At 41.4% G+C, this 13,289-nt stretch overlaps 1 protein-coding gene across 2 annotated transcripts in view; it reads left to right on the forward strand.

Moving 5' to 3' along the window:
- WBP1L (WW domain binding protein 1 like) overlaps nucleotides 1–11,722 on the forward strand; it is a 100,374-nt gene extending 88,652 nt beyond the window's left edge. For both annotated transcript variants that reach the window (XM_029610280.1, XM_029610279.1), the window contains exons 3-4: nucleotides 4,647–4,808; nucleotides 9,756–11,722. In XM_029610280.1, coding sequence (XP_029466140.1) covers nucleotides 4,647–4,808; nucleotides 9,756–10,489 — 896 coding nt within the window. In that variant the 3' untranslated portion in view covers nucleotides 10,490–11,722. The remainder of the gene's footprint in view (nucleotides 1–4,646; nucleotides 4,809–9,755) is intronic.
- The last annotated feature ends 1,567 nt before the right edge of the window (nucleotides 11,723–13,289 follow it).

The following is a 13,289-nucleotide window of genomic DNA, read 5'->3' on the forward strand; positions in this document are numbered from 1 at the left end:
GTGGTCTCTTGTGAATGTTAGAGCAGAATAGGAATACCCCGAATGAATGTTTCACTGCTATTTTGAGTCCAGGGTCTTTGGACAAAATGTCGAACTGGCTTATTTTTGGTTTTCTGACAACTTTAGAAACTTACTCTGCTGCTCATATGTTTCTGTACCTAATCCTATTCTTTGCAGCTGTGAATATAGGAATAGGTGATAAGGTTTATAGTGGCTTTTAGCATATCTGGCCAGATGATCTCGGGTAGCAGCTTTGGGAAATTTTCTGACCCTTGGGCATTTCCCTTTGGGCTATCTCGAGGGTTTATTTATCCTTTTCTGTTCAAAGTCTTTATCGTCACTCTGCATATCATTTTTATTTTATATTTGTTTTAATATATAATTTTAGCTATTTATTATTTAGTTCATATATTTTTATTGTACATTGTTTTGGTTTACCATAAGATTTGCGATCAGACAATTAAACTAAAATGCTTGAAGTTCATTATTATGTCTGTGCTCATGATCAACTTTTGTTTCCTATTGAGTCTTGTGGTTTAAAGCAATTAAGAATTGATCATTGTCATTCTGAAATTTCTGTATGGTGTCAGTGAAATTGCATTAAACTTAACCCTACGAAGTCAGGTGATGTGGATAGGCTGTTCTGAACTGCACCTCAATTTTTCTCCATCTTGATGGACAAAGGTTGGTTGCTTTTAGTAAGATGTGTAATCTTGGTGTGCTGCTTGAATCCGACCTTTCAGTGTCTGCAAGTTAAAAGAAATGTTCAGTTACGGGTTATTCATCATTTGTGCGCCTTTTGGGTTTTTTTTCCTCCTCAGAGGGTTTGAGAACAGCATTGCAGGCTTGTGATATGACTCGAGGGTTACCTGAACACTGTGGCAAGACTAATAGAGCATTTTAAATGTGAGATTCTGTTTCACCAATATTACAGAAGTTTCATTGGCTCCCTGTTCACTGCCACCTGCAGTTTAAAATGACGGTTTGATTGTTTAATATCCGCCATGGTATGGCTCCTAAAATTGCCCAATATTTCCCTGTCCCAGGATGTCGAAGTTAGAGAGAGCGGAGTAGAATTTTCTCTGCTGCTGCTCCTGAACTCTGGAGTTTGTTCTCTGTCCAGTTTAGAGCTATAACGGATCTTTGTACCTTTCATAAGCATCTTAGAATTTCTTTGTAAATTTTTTTATTTTTTTTTTTTGCTGATGTGCTTTTTTATATTCTGTGTTTAATTTATTATGGTGTAGCTGTTATAAAACCTTCCAGGATTCAGAATACATGTTTGATTTTTTTTTTTTTTTTTGTACATTGCATTAAGCTTTTGTTGCATATTTGGTTTATAAATTTAATAAATAAAATGTAGCCTGTTTTGTAAAAACTTTGAAAATGTCTTACTAAATCGGGTACACTATTCCCAGAGCAACCTCATTCTTCCTACAAAAAGTGTCAGTGACCTTCTCCTCAGTCACTTCCAGGTTATGGTTATCTTGTCTTCTCTGAATAATATATATGCTGAATGTTACGCCACCTTATGCTTTGAGGATTTGTAAAAGTGTCTTTGCCTGGTCAAGATCCCCGATGGACTTCCTTACCTGATGCACTTGAAGTTAACGTTGATGGGGTAACATACGATGCTAAAAGCCCCTCTGAGAACTGACACCGGGTACTCTTGTCTCCAGCAGAGGATTCTTGGCCTTTCCTCAGTGCCGGAACTGAAGAAGCCCCCTCCCCTGTCAATGCTCAGCATCGAGGGGGATTGATGCCTTCCTGTCGGTGGGCCAGACTTTACTCTCCCAAACGGGGGTCATCTTTACACACACAACATCCGGAGGCGGCATGGTCTTCCCCCAGGAAAGCGATAGAAATGATGTGGTAACCCCAGGGGCACTTATCAAAGCCACTGGCTTTCTTCACCTTCTGGAACATCAGCCAAAAAAAAACAAAAAAGGTCAAATCAAACCGCTTGACGTCTCCCAGTGCTCTGATGATTATGCAACTGGCAGACAAAAAAAAAATAAAGTAAACTTGAAAAATGCACAATAAAAGCTACACTAGTGATGCCAAGAGGAATGGAATGAAAAGAACTGCAAGGTCCTGCATGAGAGAGATGAACTTTTCCTCCCAGAGAGAAGAAATCTGTGACCATAGGGCTTCATGGCAAAGCAAACTGAGGTAGTGATGTGGGTCTTATGGCACATGCCCAATGGAGCATGACACAAGCTTCTAGCAGCTTTTGAGTAAATCTTCCACTCTGGGCTCTGTGGGATGACATCACCCCCGTGTGTAAGGACTTTGCATACTGCTTGTTCTCTGAGAATGCCTGTTTTTATAAAAGGGTGACTAGGTGAATCATAAGCTTTCACAGTGGCATCCTGCTCTGTGAAATCGGAGCACTAAGTGAATTCATCTAGAAAGAAGAGCTGGAGGAGAAATGGCCAGTATACTCAAGAGCTGTATTGAACAGTGGGAAGTAGATCATGTTTATTAGATGAAATGTTAATGATGTATTGGTTTCCATTTAGATGGTTTGAAGTGTACAGTAGCCATGAGGGAGGAAGGAAGGAAAGAATCAGATAGGCACAGATTATCCTTTAGGTGTGAGGAAGTGAAGGTAAAGCCTGAGATGACGTGGGGTCTGTGGTATTGCAACAGAGGAAATTTACCAGACCAGATGGGCCTTATGTGCCATTAATTTATTTTATATGCTGTGCTTCTACTGATTACTAGTAGAGAAGATAAAATGCCCTTCAAGATTAGTGTCAAAAACATAGGTTTGAATAGGAAACTGTCATGGAGACTTTTAAGTATTTCAACAAAATGAATGAGATGCTTTTCTCATTATTATTACTCCACTAATCTATTTATTATGCAATTTCAAATGTAGTATAAGTGAAATTCTTCCATTCTCCAAAGATGAGCATCCTTTCTGGGTTGTGTGATCTAACCTGCTGACACAAACTGCTCTAGAACCATAACAACAACTCCAGTTCTCAAGGACTGCAAACAAGTCTGGTTTGCAGGGGTAATCCCAGTTGAATGTTCATGAGATAAATTTTGCATATATTGGGTTTGAGAAACAGATTAATTCACTTAGCTTAGCTACACTCAAAACCAGACTTTTGTGGCTCTTGAAAACCAGTCATTCATTTACACAATACCAGAGAGTGGTGGAGCCACTGTAATCGTTTGGATCACCTAACTAGGAGGAGCTCTCTTCTGGGACTGCCAACGTTCCTTGTGGTTCCTAATTTTGTGTTGGATGGTTTTCATGCTTTTGTGTCTGATTTTGGTTTTTATTATATAGTAAAAATACTTTTTTTTTTTTTTTTTTTTTACACAATTTTTATAGCATTCTCCTGGTTCATTAGTGCTAATGCATGTCACCTGCATCCCCCAGCTTCTCTCTAGTGTGTTCCAGACTCACTCATCTGGGGCCCATTTCATTGATTTTCTCTGCAGTACTGTTTTCTTGTTTTAAAAATAAATATTTTATGATCTAAGGAGTTTGGTCCACAAGTTTTCATTTAATGTTTAGAGTTCTCTTGCACCCCAGTGCTGTATGTGTCTAACATAGTAAATGATGGCAGAGAGAGACCATCTGGCCATCCAGTCTGCCCAGTTGATTCTTCTTATCTGGGTAGATGAGAATATACATTTCTAAACTTGCACTTGCTGCTCTGCCCACATCTTTTATTCAGCTTCTCTACCCTGTTCCCCTGTTCTCTACCCTGTTCCCCTGTTCTCCCAAGCATTTCCAAATTCTTTAACAGTGCTGGCTTCAACTGCTTCTGTTAATAGGCTTTTTTAGGCTTTGTCTTCCTTTTTGATTCCTAGAAGACAAATTTAGTACAAAACCCAATCCCCCTTCCGTATCTTACCACCAAGTTTTTGTTTTTGTAATAAACCCCACAGCCACCAAAATGTGAGGCTCTTGTCCAAAAAAAATCCAACCCTCCCCCTGCTTACTGATTTGGGTTTTAACCATGGTGGTTGCTCTGTGCAAGTTACCCCAGCTAATTTGGAAGTGTGATGCAGTTGTACTACTGCTGTAAGTGAGAGTGCAGGTTTCTAGGTGGAGTTTTGTTGTAACAGAAATGCCTTAGCTAGCTGATGTCACACTGTTAGGGTGGATCCTTATCTTTTAGAGAGAGGGCAATTTCTTACCTGTAACTGTTCCCTGAAGGATAACATACAAATAGTCTCACAACTCATCCACCTCCCCTTTTGGGAGCAGTCATCACAAAGGAATTGGGGATGGTGTTTATCTAATGTCATGGCTCATAAACTTTAAAAATAAAATAAATCCTTTCTGGCTTGGCATGTGACAGGTCATGGGATCTATCAGAATGACTATTGAGATTCTATCTTCAGAGAAGAGTAGCAGATAATTACCCTTTCAGTGTCCAGGGCTGGCTGAATGCCATATCTGGGTGTGTGGGTGTAAAACATAATAAATACAATTCTTTGTAAACCCTTTGTAACAAATCTGAACTATAATAGATGGATTTATGGTCTCAGTCTCCAAAGAAACTCCTGTAGAGCAGTCAAATGCTACAGCAGATCTTCTTTAAAGCAAGCAACTTGTCTTGTGTCTTGTTTTTAAAAGTGAATTTACCAACATCTCTCCTCCCTTTTTTGTTTTTCAGGGTTCTGGCTCGTTTGGACCATTATCATCATACTTAGCTGCTGTTGTGTTTGTCACCATCGACGTGCGAAGCATCGTCTCAAGGCACAGCAGCGTCAGCATGAGATTAACTTGATCGCGTACCGAGAGGCCCATAATTATTCAGCTCTACCATTTTATTTTAGTATGTATTCCATAAATATCTTCTACAAATGGTAGCTTAACACATCTCCCGGGGAAAAAGTCAGAAAGGTGAAGAGTTTAGGAAGCTGTTGGGGAAGAGCAAAAAATATAGGAAGATCCACAGCATGAATCTACCAGTAGGGCCTAAGGCGGGTAGGCAAACTATGGCCCACAGGCCAAATCCAGCCTGATGGACAGATTTTTTTCCAGCTCTCCTCCTCCCCAATTTTGCCCCATTAGATCCAGCCCACTGGCAATTTCAGTGTCGTCAATAATGGCCTAATACTGGGTGAAACATTAAAGCTGGCATCAAAAAGTTTTATAATCACAGAAAAATTTTTTTTGATGAGAAGAGGAACGCTTCATATATTGGTATCGTAAACCCCCACCGGGTGATAGTTATATTATAATCATAAACGGACTTCCTCCATCCTTTTTTTAACGTATCATGTGTAAACACCAAGTGATCCAATCCTTCGATTTTTTTTTTTTTTTAATTTTTTGCTTGTCTGTAAATTCCATATCATTAAGAACTAAAGCAATTAATGTTACAGTCCAGGTAATGTGTAAAGTCAACCAAACGTTTATGGTACTTAGGCAAGCTATATCGACCTCTCAGGCATTACAAATGTGAAAAAAGGCTTGAACACAAGCTCAATCAACATCCCGACTTATCTGATGTCATAAACCAATGACCGACGCAGCCACGTTTCAAGTTCATCCAGGGACCTTTCATCAGGGAATTCGTCCTCGTTGAATCCTCTGTCGGTGAGTGTTGAAATCTTGCCTGATAAATTTTATATGCTGTCTTCAATGTGAGTCGAAAACGACTCTACCAATTTGGTAGAGTCGGTGAGTGTTGAAATCTTGCCTGATAAATTTTATATGCTGTCTTCAATGTGAGTCGAAAACGACTCTACCAATTTGGTAGAGTCGGTGAGTGTTGAAATCTTGCCTGATAAATTTTATATGCTGTCTTCAATGTGAGTCGAAAACGACTCTACCAATTAATTTTATATGCTGTCTTCAATGTGAGTCGAAACGACTCTACCAAATTGGTAGAGTCGTTTTCGACTCACATTGGTACTTCCAAATTTTATATGCTGTCTTCAATGTGAGTCGAAAACGACTCTACCAATTTGGTAGAGTCGTTTCGACTCACATTGAAGACAGCATATAAAATTTATCAGGCAAGATTTCAACACTCACCGACAGAGGATTCAACGAGGACGAATTCCCTGATGAAAGGTCCCTGGATGAACTTGAAACGTGGCTGCGTCGGTCATTGGTTTATGACATCAGATAAGTCGGGATGTTGATTGAGCTTGTGTTCAAGCCTTTTTTCACATTTGTAATGCCTGAGAGGTCGATATAGCTTGCCTAAGTACCATAAACGTTTGGTTGACTTTACACATTACCAGGACTGTAACATTAATTGCTTCAGTTCTTAATGATATGGAATTTACAGACAAGCAAAAAAATTTTTTTTTAAAAAATCGAAGGATTGGATCACTTGGTGTTTACACATGATACGTTAAAAAAAGGATGGAGGAAGTCCATTTATGATTATAATATAACTGTATCACCCGGTGGGGGTTTATGATACCAATATATGAAACGTTCCTCTTCTCATCAAAAAAATTATTTCTGTGATTATAAAAAGTTTTGATGCCAGCTTTAATGTTTCACCTGGTATTGGGGTAATTAATATTATATAAATTAAAAAGTTTTCTCAAGAGGGGTTTGAGATTTGTTTATTGAATTTGTGTATAAATCCCTCAAAATCTATTGGGTGCCATCAATAATGGCCTGACATTGCAGGCCTTTCTTGATGACTTTGACCTGGATGTTCGCAGCCGGCGGTAACGTCCCTCATCGGAGGGGGGGGGAGGCGGCAGGAAGAGGAGCCTGGCCCAGCCGTAGAGAGGCTCATGCAGCTGCCGGTGGACCCTCATCTTACCGGTGGCGAAGAAAGGAAGACGACGTTGGTGGACCCCATCCCCACTGGTGACAGAGAGAGGCTCATCGCTACAAGTTCGCCCAGCAACACAGAAGCTGTGCATTTGCATCGCCAAGCAAACCGAGCCTATCTCATAGTCTGTGCAGGCCTCGCGGTATTAAAAGCTCATGAGGGCGGCACTTTCTGTATGCTGATCTCGCGATACACGAAGTCAGCATGGAGGAAGTACTACACCCGCAAATTTTCAATACCGCAGAGAGGAGCCAGCAGGCTTGGACAATGGATCTGCTCCTCCCCGGCACCCAGCGGCAGTGACAGCAGCAACGGAGAAGCAAGAGAGGCTCTGAAGCTGCCGTGTGTGTTTGTGGATGTGTGTGTGTGTGTGTGTGTGTGTGTGAGAGAGAGTGAGAATAAAAGGCTGCTGCTTGGGGTTCTGTGTGTAAGAATGATTGGGTGCCTGCCTGGGGGGGGAGGGGAGGTGTCTGTGCATGTGTGAATGATTGGGTGCCTGCCTGCCTGGGGGGGGGGGGGTCTGTGCACGTGTGAATGATTGGGTGCCTCTGTGGGGTATAATTGCCAGTGTACCTCCCCTTTCACCCATTCCCCCCCCCCCCCCCCCACAGGGGACTTTGGCTCCGATAAGAGTAATGTGGCTGTCTCTTAAAATAAATGGAAAAAAAAAGGTTTGCCAACCCCTGGCCTAAAAGGGTACGTGAATGGAAATGAGGGAGAACTAAGGCATTTTAGGCCCGACGAGACGGGGTGATTCTTTGCTGTGGAAGAATGGTGTTACATGTAAGAACTACGGTTGTATGTGCAGAGAAGTTTAGCAAACCACTAAACTAGAAGATGTTAATAAACAGCCAAGCAAGTGCTGGATAAACGTTCAGAAGTGCAGAGGACTAGTAAGAATATTTGGCCTTTCTCAAGTCAAAGAAATTTGCTTTTAAGCTGTTACATTTTGAGTGTCTCCTTTTTAAGCAGCGTCCTTGCCATTCCTCCAGATGCATCCCTGCATAGAAGACAATCCCTAAACACCTCACATGTCTGCACTGTGTCTGACTAAATCCGAGAGCACCTCCCAAAAACAATTCTGATAACTACTTTAATATATGGTAACTTCCCCAAAAAATTAAGTTCATATTGTTTGAGCCTTTTAACATAGTTGGAATAAATAAATACACTGGGATAAAAAAAAAAAGTATTTCTTTGTGCAGTGTTTAATAAATAAAAATATTCCCATACAGGCCAATTCAGTAAAGTCCGCGGGAGAGTGGGCGAACACCCAGGCCACTCGCCTGCGCGCGCGATGCAGTATTCAAATGAGGCCTGGCGGTAGAAAGGGGCAAAAGGAGATGCTAGGGACACTAGCGCGTCCCTAGCGCCTCCTTTTTGACAGGAGCGGTGGCTGTCAGCGGGTTTGACAGCCGACGCTCAATTTTGCCGGCGTCTGTTCTCGAGCCCGCTGATAGCCACGGACTCGGAAACCGGACACCAGCAAAATTGAGCGTCCGGTTTTCGACCAGACAGCTGCCGGCCGACTTTCAAATTTTTTTAAATTTATTTATTTTTTCTCCGACTTAATATCTGTGCCGGAAGAAATTAGCGCCTACCTTTGGGTAGGCGCTAATTTCTGAAAGTAAAATGTGCGGCTTGGCTGCACATTTTACTTTCTGAATCGTGCGTGAATACCTAATAGGGCCATCGACATGCATTTGCAGAGGGCGCTATTAGGTTCGGCGGGTTGGACGCTCGTTTTCCGCCCCTTACTGAATAAGGGGTAAGAGAGAACGCGCGTCCCGTGGCCTGATAGTGAGGTACTTTTTTGTTTTTTAAGGTGCATGTACTACTGACTGCATGAGCTTACAGCTTCATGGTAGAGTGCTGTACAAATGGAGTAGGAAGTCAGCAGCATTGAGCATTGCATTTCAGGACGGTTTAATATTAATCTAAATGAAAACCAGCATTAAACCTTTTAGCTTGTTCTGTTTTGCTTCATTGGTAATCCTCCTCTGTTTCTAATTGTTCCCTGTCTTTGCACCAGTTCCTATTCTGTTTTTTTTTTGTGTGTGTGTTCACGTGACCCTTTTCTTCCATGTGTGAAGTTTCCCAGTCCTCTTCTCTTCCTGCTCTATGTAACCTCCTCTGAACTCTCCCACTCCATCTTTTTCTCAGTCTCCATTTTTCTTTTCCAATTTTTGTGACCCTTTCCAGAAGCATTTTCTTGGTGTTATCTTTCCTCTTTGTTCAGTTTGCTTTTCCATATTTTCATTTTTTTTTCCTCCCTCCCTGCTTTCTTGCAAACTCGCTTTTTATTAAAAAGGTTGACGAGTAACAATGTACGAAATAGCAGAAGCAATAATGCCATACAAAGCTACAAGATGGCATGCAGAGAGACTCTTCTCGTACCACAGGTGTTAAAAGGAGAAAGTCCCTTTTGTACTTTCTCTCCTTCCCAAAAGCCTTTCCTCCATCAGTTGTGGGAGAAATAGTAGATAACCATTCAAACCCCAAGATGATTGATTCCGGTGAGAGAGCCATGCTGCCTGGACCCTCCCTCCCTGTCTAGCTGCTTGGAATAGTCCACCCGCCTGTAGTTGTCATTTACGAGATCATGACCAATGTGCCCTAATCAGATCCAGAGTGGATGAGAGAATTTTCACACGAACCTGTCAACTTCCAGAGGAGCAAGGAAATCAGAAGGACCAGCTTAAAAGTAATTGAAAATGAATTTATCATGGCATTAGTCTTACTGCAAGACATGTGTGCTTTTGAAATAGTGCCCAGTGTCTGTTGGAGGCTACAGTTATCCAGGTTAATTGAAAGCTTGAATGCTTTTTTGTAATTGAAATATCAAAAATGACATGAATACTTAAAGGTAAACACTAGTTAAGACAGGTGAAATCTAAATAACCATGCATGAGATGTTTTTGGTTTTTTTTTTTTATATATATAAGCAAGTAATTTTCTCTGTGTTCTCATTTTTAGGATTTTTGCCAAATTATTTACTACCTCCCTATGAGGAAGTAGTGAACCGGCCTGCAAACCCTCCTCCACCATACAGTGCCTTACATCAGCAATGTGTTGCAACCGGCAGTATTACAGTGGTCTCTGATCCTGCAAGGAACATGCAGCCAGCACAGACTTGCTCTCCTCCAGCAGCAGCAGTGGGCAGCAGTGACACCCGGCCTCCAAGTCTTGTGGATACTGAGGCCTCCCTGGTGTTTATCGAGAGAGCCGTCATCAAAGCGCCAAATGTTGAGCCAGGAGGCTCCATTGCTGGGGCTGGATTGGAAGAGACTGCCGACCAAGGGCCTGCCCTGGGTCAAGATTCAGAGTGTAAAAAAGAACTGCTTAAGGATTACAGCTCGGAGAGCTTAGAGCACAGTGCCTTCACCGATATGAAGGATAAAAGTATCGGCAGGCACCGCCGTTTCACTGGTGACTCTGGCATCGAAGTGTGCGTGTGCAGCAGGGGCCACCATGACGACGACGAGGACTTCAAGGAGTTTGACGGACTCATCGACGACCCCATGGAGTTCTGTGAGAGCTGCACCTCGTTTGATGCTCGTGGCCACGGAGATGAGGAGGAAGGGCATTTTAATCCGTCAGAAGAGCAGCATGAGCACAGCCACCACCATTTGCCCCTGCAGCAGCAAGGTTGTCTGCTGTTGAACACAATAAATGAACAAGACTCTCCAAATCCGCACAGTAATGGGTAACCCCCAGATAAACCGGGTTCAGATCAGGGGGAGAGAAGATTCAGCTGTGACTTTATGAAAATGGCTGTTTTAGCCTTAATCACTTATATTTCAGTAGGTTTTATTTTTCAGGTTTAACATTGGGAATGCTGTCCCAAAGTGCAGGGAAGGAGACTGAATTGTATTCCTCCTATTTTGCTAATAGTGCTTTTGGCTAAATTGTCACTTTAAAATGAAGCTTTTGTAATGATTATTTTGGTGATGGACTGGGGTTTGTTTTTTGTTTTTCTTATGAAACCTGCTTTGTATGGCAAAATGTTAACACGCTGAGAAGGAAACGAGAACGATGATGGCATGTACCACGTGTCCCACTGAAAGAGGTGCAGGTTCTGGAAGCGGATGAAGACTTCCCCGAGACCAGCTCTAATTACTCGCCTCTTAACGACAAATAAGGGAGCTGGTCTCTGATTTTATCGATTTTTATAAAGGGTGGTGTGAGGGAAGAAAAATGTTACAGTGAATGTGTTGAGCTAGTTTCTAGCAGGAAGGATATGTGGAAACAGAAAACCTGCTGTTGTTAAAACACCTTTTTTCCCTGTGAGACAGTCCTTAAGCAAGTAGCTAAAGAAGGGGGCAGCTGGCCTGTCTAGAAAACATTGGTCTTCAGAAGCGGAGTCCGGTTTTCTATCTTCAGTGCAGTAGCACAAGATGGCAGGGAAGGCTCTGGGCCTTCCTGCTTTCAGTGATGGTGGTACAGATATCCCCATCAAAATGCAAAGAGAAGAGGAGCAATAGTTTTTATTTTTTGATCAAAGATCAGTTTTTCATGTTGACCACTTTTTTTTTTTTTTTTTCCTTAAGCAAATGTTTTTGTCTCTTGTGACAACTAGTCGCTGTACGATGTGTCTGTAAGCACACACGTGGGTGTGCCTGGGAGGCTGCATGCATGACGGTGTAGCCTGGTGGTCATATGAAGCCTGCTGTAAGACTGCAAGAAGAGTGCACTTGTTACTGTAATTTGGCTTTCGTAACGAGAGAGCTTTGTTAATGGAAACCAGAGTGTTGAAACATTCCTGGAGTGGTCCTGAGGAAAGGGGACAGATTAGAATTCAGTCTGTATGATGTGCATTATCCCGGTGCCCTGTCAACACAAACATTCATGTTGCAAAAAAAAAGGCAAATGTAAATGGGATTTGAGTAAGTAAAGTTAAAAAAAAAAAAAAAATCAATATAAATGAACAAAATAAACTGCACTGCCTCTTTGGATAATCAAATTGTCTGTCTTGTATTGTAAACTTTAGTGCACCAGCAGAAGTACTGTGAATGCAAATAAGGGGTGCTGCAATGAAGTCCCTTTTTTTTTTTTTTTTTTTAAATGTGAAGGAGAAACTAATTGTAGATCTCCACCCCTCCCCCCAAAAATTCAAAGAAATAATTTCATTCTAAAAGACTTTCTTATAGTGAACAAATGTGCACTTTTTCAGATACGTTGTGAATATTTTTCCAAACAGATGAATCCAGCCCCTCTCCCCCTTTATTTTATTTTATTTTTTTTATTGCGCTCGCTACCAAGTAGATTGATCTGTGGTCCTGGAATCACTGCTGGGAATGGTCCATGACTGAGTAGCTTTATGAGAAAACCATCCCTGGCGGCTGTCATAGCTGATGGCCACAATTTATTGCATGCTAGACATGCTCTTAGCGGAGCGTTTGCACTGCAATCTTCTGTCCATATGTAGGCAGGCAGGGAGGTGCTTGAAAGCAGAACAAAACCCTCAGAATACATTTGTTCTGAAAATCGCCCTCTCAAGCATCTTACGTTTTGTTTTGCTGCTCAAGAATAAATCCTCAGAAGTGAACACAATCCCGTAACAATGGCAGGAATCAATTTGAAACTTCCAGGCTGGTAAAGGAAAATGTGAACGAATGACTCCTCTCATAGCCTCACAACATCTGTGTATGTTGGGTTTTTCTTTTGTTTTTTTTTAAAGATATAGAAATTGATTTTGGTTTTCAAAAGGTAACATTTTAACTTTTCTGCTTTTAAATTGGCAATGTAGCAGTAACTTTGGTAGAATGTGTTTTTCCTTTCACTGGCAATATGATAATCTGCTTTATTCACTTATAGTTGTAGGGGGGTTAAAATCCCAGCATCTGCCAAAACAATACGTACACATGTAAGGAATCTGCAACTGGACTGTTACTTTTCAATTTAAAGCAACTGTACTAGCAGGTTAAAAAAAAAAAAAAAGAACTCTAGGTAACTCACTTGTCAGTTATACACCATCAGGGGAAATATTTGGAATCGCAGGGATTAGTTTAATAGCCTCATCTACTTGGAATTTACATGTGATGAGTGCTATTAGCTATGCGCTCGACTGGACATGTGTTTTGAACATGCTAATCCCCGTTTTGCAGTGGGGGTTATGGACGCGCATCCAACTGTGTGTTAAGCCTTACGCAGGCTGCAGCGTGCGGTATTGCATCAGCCTGAAAATGTGCATGCTTTTATAATTTTTTTTTTTAGCAGGGATGCTGAACACACATTTATATTAAATATATACATACAGTGCCTTTTTAGAAGTGGTATATATGTATTTTCTAATATATGCTGGTAGAGTTGGCCAATAAGCTAAATATTGGGTGTAAAGCATCCAAGGCCCGTGTGGTTGATTTTACTAATTACCTGTATCTTTTTCTTATCATTTATTGCCCTTAGCTCTTCACCTCTCTAGCTGGTATTTAAATCATAGATGGTGAGGCCCTTCAGCTATAACAAAACTTCTGTTATTGTGCATTAAGAGACATCTGGATTTTTCTA

This window comes from Rhinatrema bivittatum, chromosome 7 (genome assembly GCF_901001135.1).
Source record: "Rhinatrema bivittatum chromosome 7, aRhiBiv1.1, whole genome shotgun sequence".
NCBI classification, from domain to species: Eukaryota; Metazoa; Chordata; class Amphibia; order Gymnophiona; family Rhinatrematidae; genus Rhinatrema; species Rhinatrema bivittatum.